This window comes from Hemiscyllium ocellatum, chromosome 12 (genome assembly GCF_020745735.1).
Source record: "Hemiscyllium ocellatum isolate sHemOce1 chromosome 12, sHemOce1.pat.X.cur, whole genome shotgun sequence".
Classification (NCBI taxonomy): Eukaryota; Metazoa; Chordata; class Chondrichthyes; order Orectolobiformes; family Hemiscylliidae; genus Hemiscyllium; species Hemiscyllium ocellatum.
Genome location: NC_083412.1, coordinates 64,514,591 through 64,539,345, shown reverse-complemented (window position 1 = coordinate 64,539,345; position 24,755 = coordinate 64,514,591). Strand labels below are relative to the sequence as shown.

Here is a 24,755-nt window from a genome sequence, read left to right as displayed (position 1 = left end):
GAGTGCAGCTTGAACATCACTCAAAGCTTGACATAATTCAGGACAAAACAGCGCTATTGGATTGGCACCGCATCCAAAAATGTGAATGTTCACTCCCTCCACCACTAATGCTCAATTGCTGCATTGTGTACCAAATGCAAGATACACTGCAGAAATTCCCTAAAAATCCTTAAACAGCACCTTCCAAACCCATAACCACTTTGATCACAAGGAACAAAAGTAATAAATAAGTGAGAATATTACCACCTGCAAGTTCCCCTCTAAGCCACTTGCCATCATGACTTGGAAATATATCACCATTCCTTCAGTGCAGTGGTCAAACTCCTGGAATTCCTTTTTTTCACGAAAATGTAGGTTTTCTGCAGCACATGGACTGCATTGGATCAAGAATGCAGCTCACCGCCACCTTTTCCAGGGGAACAAGGGATGGGCAACAAATGTTGGCTCAGCTATCAACGCCCACATCCTATGAATGAATGAAAAAAAGAATGCTGAATATAGTGAAGAGATCTGTACTTAACTGTTGTAAACAAAACATATATATTTTGTTCATGCAGAACCAAAAGCCTACCTCGGAGGAGATAATGATGATTGCCGATCAGCTGCAGATGGAGAAGGAGGTGATCCGAGTCTGGTTCTGTAACAGACGCCAGAAAGAGAAGCGGATTAATCCACCCAGCAGTAACAGCGGCACTACCACTTCTACCAAAACAATTTTTCACAACCCCACCTCCATGGTAGGAGAACATACGTAGAATTTAAGTAAATTCTCTGCAAACTACTGGTTCTATTTCTACTCCTGTTTACAAAACGTAATTGGCAGAATGTTTTCCGCAACTTGGCTGTAAGTAATTTGTAACGATAAGCTGCATTGTGCAGAAAATTGAATTTGGTAGCGTAAAACAAACTTTGTAAATCGAGGTACTTAATGCAGCAGATATAGCTAATCTTGTTAGTTGGAAGTACCAAGAGAAGAAAATACAGAACAAAACTTGTGAACAGAGACTTGAGTATTCACAGGGATTTTGTAACAACATGCTTTCATGCAGTAATGACATGAATACATTTTTGTTCAGATGGTTTCATTTCATAAGGCAGTTTTAGATCACATTGTCCAATATGTTGACCACCTGTCACAGTTGGCTAATTGCAAATCTACATGTTGTGATGCCAAATAGTAAATAAAAAGTGTAATAGACACCATTATTGGTGATATGATTTCAATGCTATCAATCGTATATGTACTTTTGTATTTTTAAGAACCAATAAGACAAATATAAGTTTGAGTTTTTGTTTAACTATGGTTAGTGCTGTACTTGGGTTCCTGAATAATAATAGATGAGTAAATGTGCATGTGAAATACGTTTCCTTTTTTGCATTCATCCTTGGAACATAAGTGTTGGTAACAAATATAGCATTTACCACGCACCCTTTATTACCCCAAGAGATAGTGATCCTTCATCTGTAATGTATTTCTTAAAGACATTCTTCCAACTAGACTTAGTGCTTATTATTAAAACAGTGTTATCTTGATCACTCCTGTGGCTAGTCAGAAATTTCTATTGGACAACATAACACAATTTAAACAATAGTTTTCTGTAAACATGGTTTGTGAATATTCTGCAATTGTCATTGAATTTAAGGTGTCTTGTGCAATTGTAGCTGTTAGATTCTGAGTTAGTAGCTTAACGTTTTAGTGGGCATTTTTGCCAATCCAGATTTGAGGGATCATGTTGAATTTTGAATATTCTGTGACATGCAAACACCAAGTTTGTGTTTGAGCTATTTAATCTGCTGTTTCATTCAGAATGTTCAAGTGTGCAGTTTAACTAAGTTTCTTGCTATGATGGCTGTTATTCCGATCAGTCAAGTTGAGCTATTATGCTTGAAGTGCCAAAGAGAAATGTGTTTTGTCTATGGGGACAGGCAGGAAGGCTGGAGAGAGAGAACATCGGATCATTGGTATCTTCCAAAACTGATTTTTGGGAAGTCTTATCAATGAAATGATAACCAAGAACTAAACCGGAAATGACAATTTCCAATTAGTTACGAAGGAATTTCAAAAGAAAATACAGGATATTCGGAACAATGTTGAGCAAGGACTATAAAGATGATGAGTTGCATCAACACCTGGGAAAAATATATGAATACCATGTTGTCCCCCTCCAAATATTGTATACATTTATGCCCCTGGCTCTGGTAAATTCTGGAGTTTTGGTTTCACATTTAGCACTGTTACAGTTTTCCTTATGAGGCACAGAAGACAGAACTTTATATGGTCAAATCAATCAAATATATCTTTGAGCAAGAAATATGACATTTTGTATCAACACAAAGGGAAGTCTAGTGCTGGCCTATTACCATTCTTATACATTAGGCACTGAAGCAATTGGAACAGTAATTCTTATAGTGTCACCTATGGTTCACAGACCCCTCCTTCCTCAGAGGATTGGATGTTTAACCTTGCAATTTTCAGATGATAAAAGGTTCAATTTTACCCAATTCTGCATATTTTTCTTGAGCTAATGGATCAAATTAAAAGCTTATATTTGCCATTTGAGTCAACAAAAACCTTCACAGAGATCTTTGCTGGTGGAACAAAGTGAGATTTTCCCTTCCATAACACAGATTTATTGCCAGTAAAGTAGGTCTGATTTCTACCTTTTCATAAATAAGTGGAAAGCTAATATACAAAGTGAACTTTTTTTTAATCTGTAGAGCTAAATTACTTTAAATAGTTGAGGCCCCAACAGTGACCCTTATGACATACTACTGGTTACAGCCTCCCAATGTGTCACATTTATCCTTGTTGTCTGTTTCCTGTTCATTCAACTGTTCATACTAATACATCACCTCCGATTCTAGAACCCCTCATCCTGTATGCCTTTTGTGTGGAACTTTATCAAAAACCTTTTGGAAATCCAAGTACAATGGTCTACTAGTTTCTCTTTATCAACCTCAGAAACTAATACATTTGTCAATGAGAATTCACTTTTGTGAAACCGATGTTCTTTAAATCATCCTATGTTTTTCTAAGTGCATAGTTCATTCTTATTTAATAGCTTATGATTAATATTTATAATATGAGAGTAGAGTGCTGATTGTCATTAATTATTATTAATTTATTAATGACAACTGATAGTGAGCTCCCAGGCGGTGTTTAACTTTTAAACCAAACAAGTTGACTCTGATTTGTCAGGGCATTATCCTGAGAAACTGATCTGCAAATGGCTGTCATGTATTTTGTTGAGTTAAAACAAGCACAGTGTATATGTTTGCATTATGTTGGCAAAGGTGGAGTCCATTTGCCAAACATTAGCATTGTTGTTTCATGCAGTTTAAGTGTTAGTTTTCTCTTTAGTACAATATGCAAGAATATATTAATGAGTGCAAGATGGAAAGCTTTGAATAAATGTCTTTTCTTAGCATCAGGAACAAAATACAGCACCTTTGCATTTACTGATATTAGGCGAACCTGCCTGAAGTGCCTTGTTTTCTCCCTATATCTATTTTGAATAACGTTGTTACATTTGCTAATTTATTGTCTACTGGGACAGTTGCTGAACTTACCGTTTTTTTTTTGTCAAATCATAACTAGCACAATCATTATGGAAACTGCTGTTTCCTTTAGAATCCATGAATAGAAAGGTAATCGAATCCTGTGATTTGTTGGATTTCAGTCCATTGGAGTTCTCTTTTTTTTCTGTTGATATTAATTGCCTTAAGTTTCTTCACTCTAATTAGTTCCTAGGATATCCCATATTTCTGGGAAGCAACTTACACCTTCTTCTGTGAAACCAGATGCAGACTATCTGTTCCAAGGTCCAGCTGTTCCCTTATTTCTTGTGATGATTTGTCCTGTTTCTGCTCTCAAAATACAAATTTATTTCAGTAACTCTTAACTTTTATATACTTGCAAAAGATCCTAAACCTAAATTTATATTTTTGTTCAATTAGATCATTCTATTTAGCTTTTCTTGTCAACTTGGTGATGACCCTTTACTGATGCTAAAGTAGACTTAATTCACAGACTTGCTACAGCTTTTTTTAATGTTATAAGCCTTTTTATCTAATATCATCCTTTGCCTCGTTAATAATCCATAGATCACAGACTTGTGCCAGAGGAGAACATTCAGCACATCATAGCTGCTCTGGCACTCAAACGTGCGTTATGACTTGGAGTCATTCACTTGATTTTTTTTTCAGTATCTTGGCATGTTGTTTATAACCAAAATCTCATCTCACAGTCCTTTGAATGTCTCAGTTGACTCTCTCTATATCACACTTCCAAGCAATGCAATCCAGATCCAAACCGTTTGCTGTGTTTGAAAATCACTTTAAATATGTGCCCTTGCATTCTCAATCCTTTTACAAACGCAGGAATAGTTTATTTCTATCTGCTCAATACGCACCTCATCATATCAAAATCAGCTATCAGATCTCCTCTGCCTTCTTTACAAGGAGAAAAGACCCAGACTCTCTGGTCTATCCTCTCATCTCAGAATCATTTTTTAAAATCTCTTCTGAATCCTCTCCAGTGTCTTCACCTCCTTTCTGTTGTGTAGCACCCAGAATTGTACACAATGCACCCGCTGAAGCTTAACAAGTGTCTTGTAAAAGTTCACCATTACCTCCTTGCTTTTCTACTCTATGCATCATTAATAAACCTAAGTATTGTATTCTTTATTAATTGCTGTCTCCACCTGTCCTGTCACCTTCAGTGATCTTTGCACATATGCACCCCTGTCCCTCTGCACCTAGATCTCAATATTATAGTCCTGTTTAATGTTTTGTTAAGGCAGGTGAAAGCGTGGTGTTGTTCAATTAGTAATTCAGAGACCTGGAATATTCTGGGAATCGAGGTTCAAATCCCATCACGGTAGATGAATTTAAATTAATGATTACGATGAAACCATTGTGAATTATCCTAAAAAGAAAACTGTTTCACTAATATCGTTAAGGATAAATTGCCATTCTTATCTGGTCAGGCCTGCATGTGCCTTTCCACCCATAGCAATTTGTTTGACTCTTAATTGCCCTCTGAAATGAACTAGCAAGCCATTCAGTTGTATCAGTCATTAGAATGCCCCGAAAAGGAATGAAACTGGATAGACCACCTGACGCTGACTAAGGCAGTGAAAATAACCAGAGCATACTCAGCCTTGTTGACCCTGCAAAGTCCTCATGAATAATATGTAAAGGCTAGTGCTAGTGTCCCACTGGCACGACTGATGTCGCAGAGGTCATGGCACAGTTCTTGGAAAGTTGTTTCCCTGAGAGCCCTCAACTTTGTTTTCGAACCTCATAAAGGCTTTTTAGCCTCATGTCAGACATAGGAAACCCAGGCTGATTCTCCTTCTGGTTTTCTGGGCCACAATCCTTTCTCCTTAATGTTGTTATGCCATTCTTCTTGGGGCTACCTTTTGCCTTTTACAGTACGCCAGTCTCTTTGAAATAACATGTATTCATCAACCTCCATAACTATAATGCTGACTGCATTTAAATTATTTCTCTCCATTTGTGCCACTGGCTCATTTGGCTGCTTATGAATTTTCCACACATTCTGATAAGATGAATTCACCTTTTATTTTATTGTTCTTTGCTTGGATCATTTTTTTGACCCACTACGATTTGTAAATTCTCTGTTCCTTTCCTGCCCTACGTAGCTTCTTTTTACGGACATCTGTATACTTGCTTGTTGCCTTAAATCTTATCTTTAGATTTCTAAATCTTTCTTCATCTGAACACTCCCCACCCACTGTTTAAAGTAATTTTCCTCCTCTGACCATAATTGCTGATGTGCACTGATGTTTGTACTTTGTGTCGTCTTGTCACTTGTTGATCTTGCTACCCTGCAATGTTGCCTTGTTGTATCTCTTTACCTTTTGAGAATCTTTCTTACATGAACCCTCTCTCCTACTATTTAGTTTAAATCTCTTCAACATGAGTTTTAAACTAGCAAGGAAATTGGTCTCAGTGTAATGCCAGTGAAGACCAGATATGACCAGAGCAAGAAGGCGGATCAGCACCCTGATGATGGAAATTGTCATCCTGCTTTAATATGTCAAGATGATTAGAACAAAAAAATCAGGAGTTTGGAGCAGAGTTACTGGTCAGCCATTTTGTACCTCACATATTTTGAAGGAAGGCCTCTTGAATATGCTGAATATTTCCTATACCTTGGTAGCAATCTCTCTCATATGGCTACCATAGGCAAGATAATCCAAAAGCAGCGCAGCTGCTCCAGCCTTCTAAAAATGGCAATGAATACTTGAAATAAAATAAAAGTTCAAGTATACGGATCGATTGATGTCACCACTCTCCTGCACTGCAGTCAGACCTGTAATGTTTATCAAAGACAAGTAAGAGCACTAGAGAAATTCAGTCAGTTGTGCCTCCATCATTTCCTTCATTTTCAATGGGTGGACGTTTGAACAAATGTAAGTATCCTTCTTGATGCCAGCCCCACAAGTACTCAGGCAGAACTTGTGCAATATCACCTTTGATGGATTGGACAGTGTCCAGATGGCTGGAAAGCATCTCTCCAATTTCAGGAGAAAGAACCGGTTTCGGAGGCACTCCTGAGCTGTACTTGAATTGCAGCAGCATTGGCGTGAATGAAGAATGACAACTTGGCGTCGAGATACATCATGTTTGATGACATTTTAAAACTGAGGCAGAACAGCATCAGAGAAAATAATTATGTCTTACTCTCTAGATTTCACTACCTCATGGAGATGCTGCCTTTGTGCCCAAAAATCTGTAGGTTCAGAATCAGTCATAAAGAATATGGTACAACCTGGTTAAATATTGTTGAAGGACAGGTGATGGTGGAGTGACTGAAGGGGAAATAAACAGAGTTAGGTTGGACAAAGTTATAAATGGTGTCATGGAAAATGGAAAGCTCATGAAAATAATTTGCCCTTAAATATGCTGAAAGCAAAATATAATGTTTGTTTCAAATATTTTAAATGATGTGATATGTGGGCCAATTAAAAGATATTCAATTAAAGCAATTCAGTGTGGGAAAAATCCTCTAATGTCAAGTACAGTGAAATAAGCGTTCAGATGTTTTTGATTTTACCTAGGTTAAAGACTTGTATTAACAACCTGAGCGATAAAGAAGCCTTCCTTTTGGTTCTGTTGGCTTTAGGCTCTGAAATTAGCTCATAGAGTAATTCCATGCTTATTCAAGGAAACTAATGATCAGCAATAGTGTGAGAATGCACCTATTAATGTAGTAGTGTCGTCCCACCACCCTCTTTCCCCGCGCCCCCACCACCCCCCGCCGTACTCGCAGGGTATACGTTCCAGAACCTATGACGGAAGCCTAAAACCACGGATAAGAGTGAACTCATTCATTTAAATTGGAAACGTACCTTCCCTGCAGCCTCCTGGTTCCGGAATGTTCCCTATAATATGTTTTGGTTACAGTCAACCATGGGTAACTGGACCCACAGATACAGGACTCACCCTGTGTATATGAAAGTATTGTGCTTACACTAATATTTTTTGTAAAATAATGCTTCTGATCCAATTACTTTTGGAAATCTTGAATTTCAAAAATGCTGGAAGTACTCTGCATTTTTCGGTAGCATCTGTACAGTGAGAGAGAAAGAGAGAGAGAAAAACATTTCACCAAAACTGTGATAAATTAGAAATTTAGTAGATTTTAAGCCAAGTGAAATTGGGGACAATGATAAATAGAACAATGGGAAGATTTATGGTAGAGTAGAAGTTGTGAGAGATCAAATGTCAAAAGGCTTGATGATCTAAAGCCAAGGGAATGGTATTGGAATATATAAAAAATAAACAAAAGATGGTGTCTAAAGGAGGTATGAATAGCAAACAAATGCTGTCTGAAAGTAAAACCATAAGAAAGGTAATAAACATGTAAAGTCAGGCATTCATGTACAATAGTATAAAGTTAATAGCGATAATGTCTAGTACAAAAGGAAGATTAAAGGAGTATTTAGTGTAAAAAAAAATCCATTGGGTGTCCTTGAGGTATAAGGTTTTAGCCTGATATCATAATTATTTAACTGATATCTTATGTAATCAATATCAGAGAAAGTTTTAGTTGTCCCTATAGTTTTCAGTGTTCTGATGTTTCTTTTTCATTAATTCTGTCACTGAATACTTTTCCTTCTTGAGAAACTAACAGAACACTTGCTATCGCAATTTCTGTCACATCCAACATGATGACACTATCAGCATTCCAATGGGACAGCTTCCTCTACAATACTCTGTTCAAACTCCTCCTGCTGCCCTCCCAGATTCCAATTTAACAGTCAAAAATGCATCTCCTTGCTGTATCAATAGCAGTTCCTTAAAACACAAGTTGGTCTGTGTATTTTGATATCTGAAATCATTGTTTCAAACTTAATCATTGCACGTGATTTTGTTTTCATCTCCAACATGTGAAACTTATCATACAGGTGTATCAATGCAGGAGATGAGGACCTCTACAGAACTGATTGGATGGACTAGTTTTAGTGATCTTTGATAAAATTTTAATTTTAGTTTAGATGATTATGCACATTGCTATAGGTTTCATGAAGGTTGGCTAACCTGTGTAGTCAGGTGTTGCTGTGGCCATTTCAAAGCAATGCATTAAAGTCACGAAAATGCCAGGTGTTAAACACAGATAATGAAATTCAAAATCAATGCTCCACGTTTTATATCATGGCGACATACAGCTCTGTTTCAAATGGAGGAAGTGTTTCAGATCTTAGATAGTGAGAACGAGGTAGCTGAAAGAGCATTTGCTACACTTACAGCACTTATAAAGAAAGCTGTAATTAGAGGGCAGTGGAAGGAGTTTGAGCAGAGTACTGCAGACGAAGCTGTCCCATTGGAATGTTGAAGGGATGAAGAAGGAGGTCTCATCACATTGTGGGCGACACGGTGGCACAGTGGTTAGCGCTGCTGCCTCACAGCACCAGAGACCCGGGTTCAATTCCCGCCTCAGGCGGCTCTCTGTGTGGAGTCTGCACATTCTCCCAGTGTCTGCGTGGGTTTCCTCCGGGTGCTCCAGTTTCCTCCCACAGTCCAAAAATGTGCAGGTTAGGTGAATTTGCCATGCTAAATTGCCCATAGCATTAGGTGAAGGGGTAAATGTAGGGGAAATGGGTCCGGGTGGGTTGCGCTTCGGAAGGTCGGTGTGGACTTGTTGGACCGAAGGGCCTGTTTCCATTCTGTTAGTAATCTAATCTAATCTAATCTAATCTAATTAGATGTGACAAATGGCAAAGGCTTATCCATTGAATATTCAAACTATTGTGTTGGAAAGTGAAGACCAGAGGAGCGAGAGCAAAAGTGCAGTATGTGGGATGCCTCTGGGTCAAGGGCCCTGTCAACCATGCTGGGTAGAAATCCTCAGCTGAGGAAAATGGAAAACACAGCAAAGGTGCTGATACCTCACATCAATGAGCTTGACTCTTAACTGCACAGTTAAACAGTGTCTGACTGTTAAATAGAAGCCAACTATTTCCTTAATAATTGATTTCAGTATTTTCCCCATGACAGATGTTAATGAATATCTCCAATTCTGATCTTAAAATAGAGGGAAGATCCTGAGTAAGCAGGTGAAGACCTAAACCTCCTGCATTTTCCTTGAGCTGATTGGCCTCCTACAACCCTAGCCATTCTTTGCCATCTGATCACTTGGAAGAGGCTTCTAGGATGCAGATGGCTCACAACCTCTTGTGAGCATAGTCTTCAGAAGGACTATTTTCATTGTGCTGATATTTTGCCATGCGCACAGCTTAACTTTCTGGCTTCTTTGATATCATGGGAAGTGAAATGGGTGGTTTCCTGTTGAAATTGTTGCAATCCACGTAACATTTCAGATTCTGTGTTCTCTTCTGTCGGCGTTAGAAGGTCCTGTTAAGGGTAAAAGAGAACAGCACCAGAATTGATTGAGAACATAAGATGCATGTTCGACTTTATATCCAAGAACTGGGTACTGTAAGGCCCTCTTGTGGCGTGGAGGTGAAGTCCCTACCCTAGGACCAAGTGGCCTCGTTTATTTCCCAACTGCTGTAGGATTGCATCTCTGAACAAATTGATTAGAAAAATAGGTTAATTTTTTTTCATAAAAAGAACTTGATGCTATCCTTTCAGGGTATTGCCTGCAGTTTGACTAAGTGGGAACACGAGTGATTATCGTCAGTGGGTAATAAATGAAAAGTACCACAGGTGATTTGGTGGTGGGGGAAAAAAAACTTTCGGTTGTGTTAGATAATAGTTCTGGAAACGAACAGAAAGAAAAATAACTGAATTAAGATAAAACTAAGAACTGCGGATCTGGAGATCTGAATTTAAAAAAAAGCAGATCTGGCAGCATCTGCGGGAAGAAAGCAGAGTTAATGTTTTGAGTCTGGTAACTTTTCACCAGATCAATTAGCAACTAGGATCTAGCAACTGGTATTTGTGCTGAAGCCAAAGTGTCGCATGTATGTGGTGAACAGATACATGGAGACAGAGCTGAGAGAGAGAGATATGAAAAGGCTACGTAAACAAGGATATTATGGATAGCCAGCCAGGACAGGAGGAAGGCTAAATAAGTCATGATAAGAGCTAAGGAGAAAGTGAGGACTGCAGATGCTGGAGATCAGAGTCAAAAAGGTGGAAAATCACAGCAGGTCAGGCAGCATCCAAAGAGCAGGAGAATCAACATTTCAGGCATAAGCCCTTCATCAGGAATGTGGGGGAAGAACGCTGAGAGATAATTCGGAAGGTGGGGGGGGGGAGTGGGGGGTGCTAAGGGGAAGTAGCTGGGAAGGCGATAGGTAGATGCAGATGGGGGGTGATGGTGATGGGTCGGAGGGCAAAGTGGAGAGGCTAGGTGGGAAGGAAGATGGACAGATAGGACAGTTCAAGAGCTAAGTGTGGCAAAATTGCTGAAAGCAACCCATATAATGGGCCTAGGAGAGCATGCGAATGGGTGGCTATGCTGAAAGCAGCTAGGTGAAAGTGAGGACTGCAGATGCTGGAGATTAGAGTCTAGAGTGTGGTGCTGGAAAAGCATAGCAGGTCAGGCAGCATCTGAGGAGCAGGAGAATTGATGTTTTGGGCAAAAGTATCTATGCTAAAAGTAACCCATGTCATAACGAGACTGGGTGTGAGGTGGGTAAAAAATATGGATGGCCGGATGGAATCAGACTGTAAAGTTATTGAACTTGATGTTCACTCCTAGAGGCTGCAGGGTCCCAAAGCAGAAAATGAAATGTCGTTCTTCAACCTGAGGCTCGTTGAAACATTGCAGTAGACCTGTAACAGAACTGTTAGTGTGACCGCACAGTGTCTTGAGGTGGAAGGCAACTCGAAGTTTGGGGTCACTTTTGCAGACAGAATAAAGGTGTTCTGCCAAGCATTTACCCACTTTGCATTTGTTTCCCTAATCTAGACAAGAACACATTTTAAACAGCGAATACAGTAGGTTGAATGAAGTACAGGTAAATCACTACTTCACTTGGAAGGGGTCTCTGAAGCTTAGATGGTGAGGAGAGAAGAGGGCAGGTATTACACCTTCTGTGATTGCATGGGTAGGAGCTGTATGAGTTGGGCAGATGTTTGGAGTGAGGAGGAGTGGACCAGAGTGCTCAGCAAGGAAAGATCCTTGTGAAATACTGACAAAGGAGATAAGGGGAATATATTTCCAGTTGTTGAAGGTAATGAAAATGCAGCTTAATCCTTTAGGTTTGGAGGTTGGTGTAGTGCAAAGTGAGTAACAGGGAACCCTATCATTGTTGTGGGAGGGAAGTGTTGAGGGCAGAAGTGAGATGGGTAGAACAGAGCTAAGTACCCTGTCGACCACAGCAGTGGGAAATCCTCATTGAGGAAAAGGATCAACGTTTCTGCGACTCACTTTGGAAGGTGGTGTCTCAGAACAGATGCAACCAAGATGGAGAAACTGGAAGAATAGGAAGAAGTCCTTTCATCAAGCAAGGTGTGAGAGTGTATAGTTGAGGTAACTGCGGGAGTCGGTTGGTTTGTATTGTACGTCGGTGGGTATGTAGTGTACATGGGTGGTCTGCCTACCCCAGAAATGGAAACACAGATATTGAGGAAGGGGAGGAAGGAGTCTCAGATGGACCAGTTAAAGGCAAGGACAGGGTGGAAATTGGAAGCCTGTCTTCTGCCCTGGTCAGCTGTCCACAATATCCATGATTATTCTACCCCCTTAATATCTGTGTCTCTGGGCTGTCTCCTCTTAACTGCTATTCTCTCTCTCTCTCTCTCTCTCTCACACACACTCACACACACACACACACACACACACACTTTTCCTCACCCCACACCCTGTTCTGTTATGATATGGGTTGCTTTTAACACAGTCATCCATTCTCATGCACTCTTCGGCCCATTATATGGCTTACATACCGCAGAACTCATCCATTTTCTCACTTTGAGCTCTTATTATCACATATACAGCTTTTCTTCTTCAGCTCCAGTACAAGTATCACGTTTTTCTCGTAACTGAAGTGTCACTGGACTTGAAAAGTTAGCTCTATTTTATTCCCACAGATTTTGCCAAACCTGCTAGATTTGATCAGCAATTTTGATTTTTGTTGGGGAAAGAAATTGGGTGTTTGGGCTCTTGTGGCACAATGGTAGTGTCCCTTCCTTTGGGTCTGAGTTCAAGTCCCACTATTCCAAAGATGATAACACCTCTGAACAGATTGATTTAAAAATATGAAGAACTGGATTCTCGGGGGCTTTTGTGGTATAATGGTAGTGTTCCTACTTCTGAATCAGAGAATCTAGCTTCAAATCCCAAATGTTCCAGAGGTGTGTTATAACATACTTGAACAGGTTGAATAAAAAAAAGCTGTGTTCTGACTGTGGATAGGGAGCATATGGTGTCCACCACTACCTTCAAACCAGAGGGGCTGGAGTGCATTATTTCCTCGACCAAAACAATTTTGGTTTACTCTCTCCCTCATTTCTCATCATTTGCCTATTGTTCCGGCAGCGCTTCTAATTTTTTGTTCATTGATGGGGTAATTGGATAACTTCGTGGTGTGTTTTATCCTGGGAGAAAGTGAGGACTGCAGATGCTAGAGATCAGAGTCGAGTGTGTGGTGCTGGAAAAGCATGTCAGGCAGTATCTGAGAAGCAGGAGAATCAACATTTCGGGCATAAACCCATCATCAGGAATGAGGCTTGTAGGCCAGAGGGCTGAGAGATGAATAGGACGGGGTGGGGCTAGGGGAGGGGGAAGGTAGCTTTGAATGCATAGGTCGTGGAGACGGTGATAGGTCGGAGAGGAGGATTGAGCAGATAGATGGGAAAGGTGATGGACCGTCAAGAGGGCGGTGCCAAGTTGGAGGCTTGGGACTGGGATAAGGTGGGGGTTGAGAAATGAGGAAACTGGTGAAATTCACATTAATCCCGTGTCATTGCAGGGTCCAAGGTGGAAGATGAGGTGGTGTTCTCCTAGGTGTTGGGTGATTAGGGTTTGGCGATGGAGGAGGCTCGGGACCTGCATGACCTTGGTGGAGGGGGAGTTGAAGTGTTCAGTCATGGGGCTTTGGGGTTGGTTGGTGTGGGTGTCCTAGAGATGTTCTTGGAAATGATCTGCAATTTGGTGCCCTGTCTCTCCGATATAGAGGAGACCACATCAGGTACAATGGATACAGTAGATGACATTTGTAGAGGTACAGGTAAGTTTTATATCCTGGGCCTGGCTAAGGTAACCATGAGCAACTCCAGGCAGTGGGAGTCATAGTTCCAGCTGCTGTGACTCCATTTATGTCTGAGTGTCCATGGAGAGGGAGCACACAGTGCCCACAACATATTCAAAGCCTTTAGCCGGAGGTGGGCACCACAGACTGGGCTACATTCTCTCCCCCCTCCAACTTTATTTTGATTTAACTCCTCCTTTTCTTATCGTTCTTTCATTTTTTTTCTAGTTATGCTGCCTTTGATGGGTAGTGCTTGTAATTTGTTACTTACTAGTTAGTAAATTCAGTATTTTTTTAAGAACTGGGTTCTTGGGCAACATTGTGTTGTGGCAGAGTGGTAGATTCCCTATCTCTGGAGCAGAAAATCTGAGTCCATAAGGTATCTGAACTAGCTGGTTTTATATGTTTGAAAAAAAAGAGTTGAGTTCATTCTTGATGAAAAGTGAGCTTCTGAACAGGGAAACGATTGATAAGAAAAAGTGGGACTGGTTTATGTGCTAAGCAATGAATTTACAATAAAATCCACATAAAAATCTGGAAGCGATTTGCGACCTAATTCAAGATCTAGATATTGGTCTGTTAAGTATCTCCCTTCTCACAAGAGAGAATTAAAAAACAATGTACTATAAATAAAAACATTTAATTTTTGTCTCACTCCTTAATGGACCTACATACAACTACAGGATTGTGAAATTCAGGATTTTGCATGCAAAATTACTTTATTTCCCTGTGTTTTGTAAAACAGAAATTGCCAATGAAATGGTTTGAGAAGATTTGCATGAATATGAATAAATAATTAATTAGGATTTTTTATCATAGGCTTGTATGTGCCCTACAGGTTAGTGTTTCAGAATGTTGCTATGTGACTGGATTACAAACATGTTTTTATTAATAGGTGGCCAGCACTAGTAACCTCGTGACGAGTAGTACACCGACTACTCTGGCTGTAAATGCAATGCAGATGCCTGCATCCAGTGCTGGTGTGACCAACTTCAGCATTTCAGGTAAGAATTCGATGCTAATTAATATATTACTCTGCGCAGCTTGCACAAATATTATATAAACATCAATCATTTTAAATCCATTTCATACAGAGACAATTAATGGTTTTACTTCCTTGATACTAAATAGCATAGTGTATTACAACATTATTTCTTGCCATTAATCAAGGGAGTGAACAGATGCATTAACATTAACTTTGTGGTGTGAGTGCTCTTCCAAATACAGTGCACCCTAATCTGAGTGAAATTGAGGTCTCCAATCTGCAAAACATTTGAAAACGACCAAAAAGAGAAATGATAAAGGGCTTATGCTGTCTGCAGAGGAACTATTGATGCCATTCTGAGGATGGACAAGGGATATTATTGACACCAGCACAGTAAAGCTTATGTTGAACATAAGTGTTGTTTAGAGGGAGTTGGTCAGCTCAGTTGGCCAGTTTCGCAAGGTGTGGTGCTGGAAAAGCGCAGCAGGTCAGGCAGCATCCAAGGCAAGGCTTCTGCTTCTCAGATGCTACTTGACCTGCTGTGCTTTTCCAGTGCCACACTTTTCAGCTCTGACTCTTCAGCATCTGCAGTCCTCACTTTCTTCTGGATGAGCAGTTTGCAATACAGTGTGATCCCAACAGTTATAGGTTCAATTCTTGCACAGGCCGAGGTTAACACTTTATCACCTTGGGTGAGATGTGCTGATCCTCGGGTTAAACCACCAAGAGTTGCATCTGACAATTAGGGACCGCCAAATGATCTAGGAAGATTATGATGACTTTTATTTTGAAGTTTTTTGAAGAAGTAATAAATAGAATTGATGAGGGCAGAGCAGTAGATGTGATCTATGTGGACTTCAGTCAGTCGTTCGACTAGGTTCCCCATGGGAGACTGGTTAGCAAGGTTAGATCTCATGGAGTACAGGGAGAACTAGCCATTTGGATACAGAACTGGCTCAAAGATAGAAGACAGAGGGTGGTGGGGGAAGGTTATTTTTCTGACTGGAGGCCTGTGACCAGTGGGGTGCCACAAGGATCAGTGCTGGGTCCTCTACTTTTAGTTATTTACATAAATGATTTGGATGCGAGCGTAAGAGGTACAGTTAGTAAGTTTATAGAAGACACCAAAATTGGAGGTGTAGTGGACAGCGAAGAGGGTTACCTCAGATTACAACAGAATCTTGACCCAGTGGGCTGAGAAGTGGCAGATGGAGTTTAATTCAGATAAATGTGAGGTGCTGCATTTTGGGAAAGTAAATCTTAGCTGGCCTTTGTATACTTAATGGTAAGGTCCTAGGGAATATTGCTGAACAAAGAGACCTTGGAGTGCAGGTTCATAGCCCCTTGAAAGTGGAGTCACAGGTAGATAGGATAGTGAAGAAGGCATTTGATATGCTTTCTTCTATTGGGCAGATTACTGAGTACAGGAGTTGGGAGGTCACGTTGCGGCTGTACAGGACAATGGTTAGACCACAGTGGAATATTGCGTGCAATTCTGGTCTCCTTCCTTTCAGAAAGATGTTGTGAAACTTGAAAGGGTTCAGAAAAGATTTAGAAGGATGTTATCAGGTTGGAGAATTTGAGCTATAGGGAGAGGCTGAATAGACTGGGGCTGTTTTCCCTGGAGCGTCGAAGGCTGAGGGATGACCTTATAGAGGTTTACAAAATTATGAGGGGCATGGATAGGATAAATAGGCAAAGTCTTTTCCCTGGGGTTGGGCAGTCCAGAACTAGAGTGCATAAGTTTAGGGTGAGAGGGGAAAGATATAAAAGAGACCTAAGGGGCAACTTTTTCACGCAGAGGGTGGTACGGGTATAGAATAAGCTGCCAGAGGAGGTGGTGGAGGCTGGTCCAACTGCAACATTTAAAAGGCGTTTGGATGAGTATATGAATAGGAAGGGTTTGGAGGGATACGGGCTGGGTGCTGGCAGGTGGGACTAGATAAGGTTGGGATATCTGGTCGGCATTGACAGGTTGGACCGAGGGGTCTGTTTCCATGCTGTACATCTCTATGACTTTACCTTTTTACTTTACAATACAGAGTACATTGAGTTGCAATTAAACCAATTACCAGCTCTGAAAGTGATGGACACTGGTCACTTCATAATTGTGTTTTCATTTTTCATTTGCAACCCTTTTTATCCCTTATCATTATCTCAGACTTCCTGATGAAGGGCTTATGCCCGAAACGTCGAATTTCCTATTCCTTGGATGCTGCCTAACCTGCTGTGCTTTAACCAGCATCACATTTTCAGCTATAAGAGATATCACAATAGCATCCAATCTGCTGACATTCATGCTGATTCACCAAAGGCATCAACAACCAAATCTGATGACATTTTAACCAATATCAATTATTCAGATTGTTTAAGCACCTTTTGCTGAATCTCATGATTCAGTACTAAGTAAGTATTTCGCCTGATCATTAGTTCCTTTGTTTACAGTCACCAAGTGCATCAGGGTCTATACCCTCCAAATCCCCCTGTCATTCCTTTAGCCACTCTGCTATCAATGTACTAGGCTGGACTACTCCTTACATCAGCTCATGACTTACAACAGCTACCCTAACTACGTCATCTTGGTTTCTCTTTGTTTTAGATTTCCCACATGCAAACCCACTGGTGACTAATTCTCCCAAACTCCTTCCCCTCTAATTCAGTCCTCTCTGTGCTGAGCAGTGCCAGTACTTTACTGGCAATGACAATGAGAAGAGGGATGGGTATTCCAGGACTGAAGGTGTTATATCTCAATGCACGCAGTATAAGGAATAAGGTAAATGAGCTTGTGGTGCAGATCAAAATTGGCAGGTATGACGTGGGCATTAAGGAGAAGTGGCTGCAAAGAGATCAGGATTAGTAGCTAAATATTCAAGGATATACATCCTGTCGAAAAAATAGGTGGGCAGAGGGGAGGGGGGTTGCCTTATTCATAAGAAATGAATTTAAATCAGTAATAAGAAGTGAAGTAGGATCAGATGATGTAAAATCTGTGGGTAGAATTGAGAAACTGGAAAGGTTAAAAAAAAATATAGTTGGACTTGTGTATAGGCCTACAAACAGTCATCAGGAGCTGAGGCGCAAAATACACCAGGAGATAGAAAAGATGTGTAGGAAAGGCAAAATTACAGTGATCATGAGGATTTCAATATGCAGGTGGACTGGGAAACTCAGCTTGGTAGTGGATTGCAAAAAAAGGAATTTGTGGAATGTCTGTGCAATGAATTTTTGGAGCAGCTTGTGGTGGATCCCACTGAGGAACAGGCAATACTGAATTCAGTATTGTGCATGAGGCAGACTTTATAAGGGAGTTTAAGGTGCAGGAACCCTTACGAAGCATTGGTCATAACATGATTGAATTTACTCTGCAGTTTGAGATGGAGAAGATAGAATCCATAAGACATAGGAGTGGAAGTAAGGCCATTCGGCCCATCGAGTCCACTCCGCCATTTAAATCATGGCTGATGGGCATTTCAACTCCACTTACCCGCATTCTCCCCATAGTCCTTAATTCCTTGAATCGGAGGTAACTGTATTACAACTGAATAAAAGCAACTACGGAGTCATGAGGGAGGAGCTGGGTAAAATTGACAGGGAGAGGAGTCTCGCAGGAAAGACAGTGAAAAAGCAATGGCAGGAGTTTCTGGGAGTAATTCAGGAGACAGAGCAGAGATTCATCCCTTGGGGGGGAAAAACGATATGGTAAAGGGAGGATGAGGCAACCATGGCTGACTAGGGAAGTCAAAAGATAAAGCATATATTGTGGCAAAGGGCAGTGGGAAGCTGACAAAGACCAACACAGGGCAATAAAAAATGAATAAGGAGGGAGAGGATTAAATATGAGGGTAAGTTAGCCAGTAATATAAAGGAAGACTGTAAGAATTTCTTTAGATATGTAAGAGATAAAAGTGGACATTGGGCTACTGTAGAGATAGTAGTAGGGAAAAAGGAAATGCCTGAAGAACTAAACAAATATTTGGCGTCAGTCTTCATGCTGGAAGACACAAGTAATATCCCAAAAATTCAAGAGAGTTAGGGGATAGAGTATGAAGGCCATCACCAAGGAGAAGATACTAGAAAAACTGAATGGCCTGAAAGTGGACCAGATGGACTACACCCCAGAGTTCTAAGGCAATAGCTGGAGATATAGTGGAGGCGTTAGCGGTGATCTTCCATGAATCCCTAGAATCAGGGAGGGTTCCAGAGGACTAACATGACACCCATGTTCAAAAAGGGAATCAGGCAAAAGATGGAAAATTACAGACCAATTAGCCTAACCTCGATTGTGGGTAAGATCCTGGAATCCATTGTGAAAGATGAGATTTCTGAATACTTGGAAGTGTATCATAAAATAGGGCACCATCAACATAGTTTCATCGAGAGGAAATCATGCCTGACAAAACTGCTAGAGTTATTTGAGGAAGTAACAAGCAGGTTAGACCATGGAGAGCCAATGGATGTTTTCTACCTGGATTTCAAGAAGGCCTTTAACAAGGTGCACTAGGAGGCTACTGAATAAGATAAGGGCCCACAGTGTTAGAGGAAAGGTGCTAGCATGGATAGAAGCTTGGCTATCTGGCAGGAAGCAGAGAGTAGGGATAAAAGATCCTTCTCAGGTTGGCAGCCGGTGACAAGTGGTATTCTGTAAAGTTCAGTGTTGGGATCACAACTTTTCACTGTTTACATTAACAATCTAGATGAAGGAACTGAAAGCATTCTGGCTAAGTTCGCAGACCATATAAAGATAGGTAGAGGGACAGGTAGCATTGAAGAGGCAGGGAGGCTGTAGAAGGATTTAGACAGGTTAAGAGAGTTGGCAAAGAAGTGGCAGATTGAGTACAACATTGGAAAATATGAGGTCGTGCACTTTGTTAAGAAGAATAGAGGCTTTGACTGTTTTCTAAATGGGGAGAAAATTCAGAAGTCTGAAGTGCAAAGAGACTTGGGAGATCTAGTCCAGGATTGTTTTGAGGTAAACTTGCAAGTTAAATCATTAGTTAGGAATGCAAATTCAGTGATGGCACTTGTTTTGAGAGGACTTGAATATAAAAGCAGGGACATACTTCTGAGGATCTATAAGGTTCTGGTCAGGCCACATTTGGAGTAATGTGTGCAGTTTTGGGCCCCATATCTCAGAAGGATGTACTGACCCTGGAGCATGTTCAGAGGAGGTTCACGAGAATAGTCCCAGGATTGAAAGATTAACATATGAGGACTCTGCATCTATACTTGATGAAGTTGAGAATGGTAAGGGGGGATCTAATTGAAATTTAGAGAATATTGAATGACCAGGTCAGAGTGAATGTTGGGAAGATGCCTCCATTGGTAGGAGAGACTAAGACCCAAGGGCACAGCCTTAGAATAGAGGGAAGTCCTTCTGGAATAGAGATAAGGAGAAAGTTCTTCAGCTAGCAGTGGTGAATCTATGGAATTCACTGCCACAGAAGGCTATGCAGGCCAGGTCATTGAATATATTTAAGATTGAGATAGATAGATTCTTGATTGTGATGGAGATCAAGGGTTGCAGGGAGAAGGCAGGAGAACGGAGAAGAGAAACATATCAACCATGATTGAATGGCAGAGCAGACCTGATGGGTTGAATGGCCTAGGTTTTGCTCCTGTCTTATGGTCTTTCTTCATGTCAACCTAGATAATAATTATCAGCAAATATTTCACCAATAACACGTAGTATTCGTTCACACTCTTATTTAGGCAAGTTTCCAGTCAGTATTGAGTAGCAATCTCAGAAGTTGAACCCTGAGCATGAAACCTGCTAGGAACCTGCCTTGCATTATGACTCAGCTGGTTTCCGCCTAACCAGTTAAATTATCTGGGATCTATTGTAGCTTTCTATTAAGTTAGCTTAAGAACGTTAATTTATCTTCAGTTGCCATACTGAAGCCGATTGTTCACTGTCACTAAATATTGCTGGTAGGACCTAACAGTTGACAATATTTGACCAAAAATATTACCCACTTTGGTATAATTATTCTTAATTTTGAGGTTAAAGGAATGAGGTAAGGTAGCATTTCTGACACTCAGGCTTTCCTCTAATAGTTAGAATAGTATTGTACAGAAATCCATTTGGTCCAACTGGCTTGTGCAAACATCTAGATCTAAGCCTTCCCTATCCTATTTCATCTAAACAAGTCATATCTATATATACATTTCTCCCTCCTGCGTATCCTTTTCCTTAAATCATTGAGCTGTTTGCTCAAAGTTGTCCTGTATACTCCACATTTCTGCCACATTTACAGTAAAGAAGATTTTCCTGAGTTTATTAGACTTTTGAATGACTGGTGTATCTGATAGAAGAACAAACACCTCTACATCTAATCAGTAAATTTTTTCCATTGTAGTAAAGATCTCAATCAGGCTACATCACAGCTTTCTCTTTTTTTTTGGAGAAAAGAACTTTCAGCCTATTCATTCTATGCTGGTTAGTATATCCATGTGAATGGTTCTTGCACTTCCTCCAATATCTTCTTTATCCTTTTTGTAATCTAGACACCAGAACTGAATACCATACATCCAGGTTAATTTAACCAAAGTTTCATGCAAGTTTATATCAACTTCTGTTTCAGATACATCCATTGAGAAATTGATCATAGTGCTTGATTCACTGAAATTAATGACTTATAATGTATGGAATTATAATTGATTATTTCTGTCATACTCGAGTGTGAAATGTTAGACAATGTACTCTTGTTGTTCAGAGAAGGAAGGCACAGTTGTTTCATTATGCTTGACAGCACAGTTACAATTTAGTATTTATAGTGGTCAGCTTAATCCTTGCTGCCTTTTCTCATGTGTTCCTTTAAATATGCTCTATTCAAATTAGTGTGAAGTTGGACATCACAATAATTTTCCATTGTTTCTTTGTAAAGATAACATTGTTTCCTCACCTCTTCTCTTTGTTATTCTGTGAATCAGTTTCAAAATGTTATTATAATATGTGAAATAGGATGTGTAATTTATATTAAAATTTCAAACTCTCTTTACTGCCCAGGTACAACTGCATCAGGGACAGCTCCTACAAACGTGGCATCTGTAATCACCGGCTTATCTTCTGCAGTTTCTACGTCATCAGTCACTTCTCCATCTCTAACCCCTTCACCGTCAGCGTCCATTTCAGTGACTGAGTCATCTAGCAGCAGTGATGCAAATACCACACAGTCAACCTCAACTGGCTTAGTAAACCCTCTGTGCACAAGCCAAATCACAGTGTCAGCATCTGGACTGCAGACAGGTGCCACTGCGCTGCAAGCAGCAGCTGCACAGGTATCCACTGGTGCTGGTCTTGCCACCAATCCAGGCCTAGCTGCCATGGCTGCTGCTGCAGGACTAGCCAATCCTAGCTTAATGTCAGCCCCTCAATTTGCAGCTGGGTAAGTTTTCACTCCATTCTGCCACTGGTGGATTATAATTTTGATTTATTTATGAATGTGTATTTTTTGCAATATAAAGTTTCATATTAAGTAATCAAATAAAGACTTAATGTGCACAGTGAAGGAATTGAATTACTCAAGTACCATGGAAAATTAAAACCTTACCCTCTCAAATAAAAGTTTTGATAAATAAGGTGTTATATTTTTATGTGAGATGTGAAATGATCTTTCCTCACTTTTTCAGCCTTCGCGTACATTTAAATGCTTTGCATCATCTTACTTTGAGGGAGAATCACCTCGGGCATTCTCTGTTCAAGACATTTGACCATGGACAGTCACTTGATATTTTCCATATGAAAGGTGTAATTATAAAGATTGGGGGGGAACATCAGGGCTGATATTTGGACTCGGAATGAGAAAAAACTCAGACAAACATTGGAAGGATGGGACCAAGAGGTTATATGGATTTGCCCAAAGCATATCTTATTTTTTCCTCGCAGCAGCAAATGTTTATCGTGTACAGCTAAAGTCTGTACAGGTTGTAGTTTTCTCCCACAAGTCGTTTCAGATTTCTCCGAAAGTTTCAGTGCGCAATGCTTATATGAAGTTAATCAAAAAAAAATTATTTGCAAAATTCCATTTCCTGCTGGCCTTCATAGTAGGCTTTGGCATTTTACTTAAATTAAGGACCCTATGATCAAAGGTCAGTTGCATCATGCCACAATATTTTCCAGTGACAGATACAATGATGTATTTTGATGTACTTTAAATACGTGCTCAAAACTTGAGACATACACACTGATTTTCGTTCCCTAGTTGAGTATAAAGAGACAGGAGAAATCCAGGTATTGCAAACTGAACATTCAAATAATGGCTACTCGGTGGGGCAGACCAGATTAGAAGTTGAACTAGATGACTCAGCAAGAGTTGAGGAGGCTCCCAGTTCCTGAGGTGGGCAGAACAGAAAGCGGGTACTAGTACTGTGATCAAAAATTATAATAAAACAATAAATATTAATCCGTCCCTCACTGCTCTCACCTCTGTTAGTCCCAACCACATCTACATGTACCCCATGCTCCTCAATGCCAGCTAATGGCACCTAGACCCCTCTATCCATTCTCAATAACTCCACATAGTTCCTATGCTACCCTATGTCCTTTCACCCATTCACCATGGTGCTCCCAGCACTAATTTAATGCTTCGTTCCATGCACCACCTTTGCCTAACATGCCAACTTATCTCGTATCACCAAGGACCCAAGTACATATGAGAATACATAAAGACGTATTACTTATGTTCTATAATGCAGATTGCACTTTTTCAAGAAAAGCAGTCCCTTTTTAAAAAAAAATACATTTTGACAAATTGTGTCACGACTTGATGCTTTTGGAGAGTTTGACACTTCTAGACGGGTTGGAAGTTCCAAGGGATTTATGTATTTTGTTACACACAATTCCTCTGTGGAACAATCTCAAAGAACACTTGTTATTGCCTCTTCCCCTTGAAAGGATACCTGGCTCTAACCGTAAAGTATTCTTGAAATTCATCCCCAAGGTCTCCTGAAACCATAACCACACCATTACTTCAACTCTTCAAATGGATATCCAGGCCATGCAAAGATAAAGAAATGCACTGAGAATTGCTTTTACTTGTTCCAGACAGCAGGCACCCCACAATCAGATTTGAGTAGAGGCAGCTGAATATTTAACTGGCCAGCTGCCTCAGTGAGCCACGCGTGAGCAAACATACCATGCATCCCTGTCTCAATCCTCTGCAAAAATAGGAAGCACCAGTTTTAGGGGGCAGGACTTCGGATTTCAAATGGCTCAGACATGGTGAAAATCTGGACCACAGTCGAGGTAGGGGAATTGTTGATTGAACAGACGTTATGAGCTCTTCACTGTACATTGACTCTGGGCATTCTAATTGTTGTAGCGATAAAAATCATTGTAAAAAAAAGTGCCACTGTTTTGACAAGTGAGCTACAGCATAGGTTATAAACAGTCTCAGAATGTGAAATGCACAAGCTATTGTACTTTTTCTGGGACACAAGAAGAAATAAAATGGAATGTTAAGAGTAATTCCTAAGTAGCTTAACTTAAGATAACAACCTTATGATAAATAGATCAAAATGTGAAAATTGTCTTAATTTTAAAGCTTTTAATTATCTTTTAGATCAATAATCTTTTAAAAATTTAGGATTTACTGCATTTCTTAAAATAAATATTGAGAATTCCATTGTTTCATTACTTCCTTTAATCAAATTTTAACTACCTCAGCACTTCCAATTTGATATCACCCTTATTTTCCTCACTCCTTCCTGATATTTATCATTTTCTTTCATTGACAGTGGTGTCCATTTTTTGTATATATTTGCAAACTTCAAATAAATTTCCAAAGGAATTCCTTTCTAAAAAAATTCATTTTTGGTTAATTGTTTCTATTCTTGTAGAATGCTATGTTTAAAAAGAAGGCATTTAGTATTCTTTCGTTTATTGGTCAGAGCACTGAGCTTAGGAGTTGGGAGGTGTTATGGAGGTGTAGAAGTGTACTGTACCTTTAAGAAAGTTAAAAGCTATCAGAACTGCCTGACAGCACCAAGCGTTTTGAACAATATACAAAACGTCCAGCAGCTCGTGATATTAGGCCCATCAGTTTAAATTATACCACAAAAAATAGCAAACTCCAATCAAG

At 40.1% G+C, this 24,755-nt stretch overlaps 1 protein-coding gene across 2 annotated transcripts in view; it reads left to right on the top strand.

Annotated features, from left to right (window-relative positions):
• Positions 1-24,755, top strand: part of LOC132820801 (POU domain, class 2, transcription factor 1-like) — a 180,433-nt gene that overhangs the window by 141,918 nt on the left and 13,760 nt on the right. Inside the window, exons 12-14 of one of the 2 annotated variants that reach the window (XM_060833113.1) lie at positions 558-737; positions 14,587-14,695; positions 21,683-22,061. In XM_060833113.1, coding sequence (XP_060689096.1) covers positions 558-737; positions 14,587-14,695; positions 21,683-22,061 — 668 coding nt within the window. Of the gene's footprint in view, positions 1-557; positions 738-14,586; positions 14,696-21,682; positions 22,084-24,755 lie in introns of those variants that run through there. The other variant, XM_060833112.1, reaches the window with a different exon arrangement.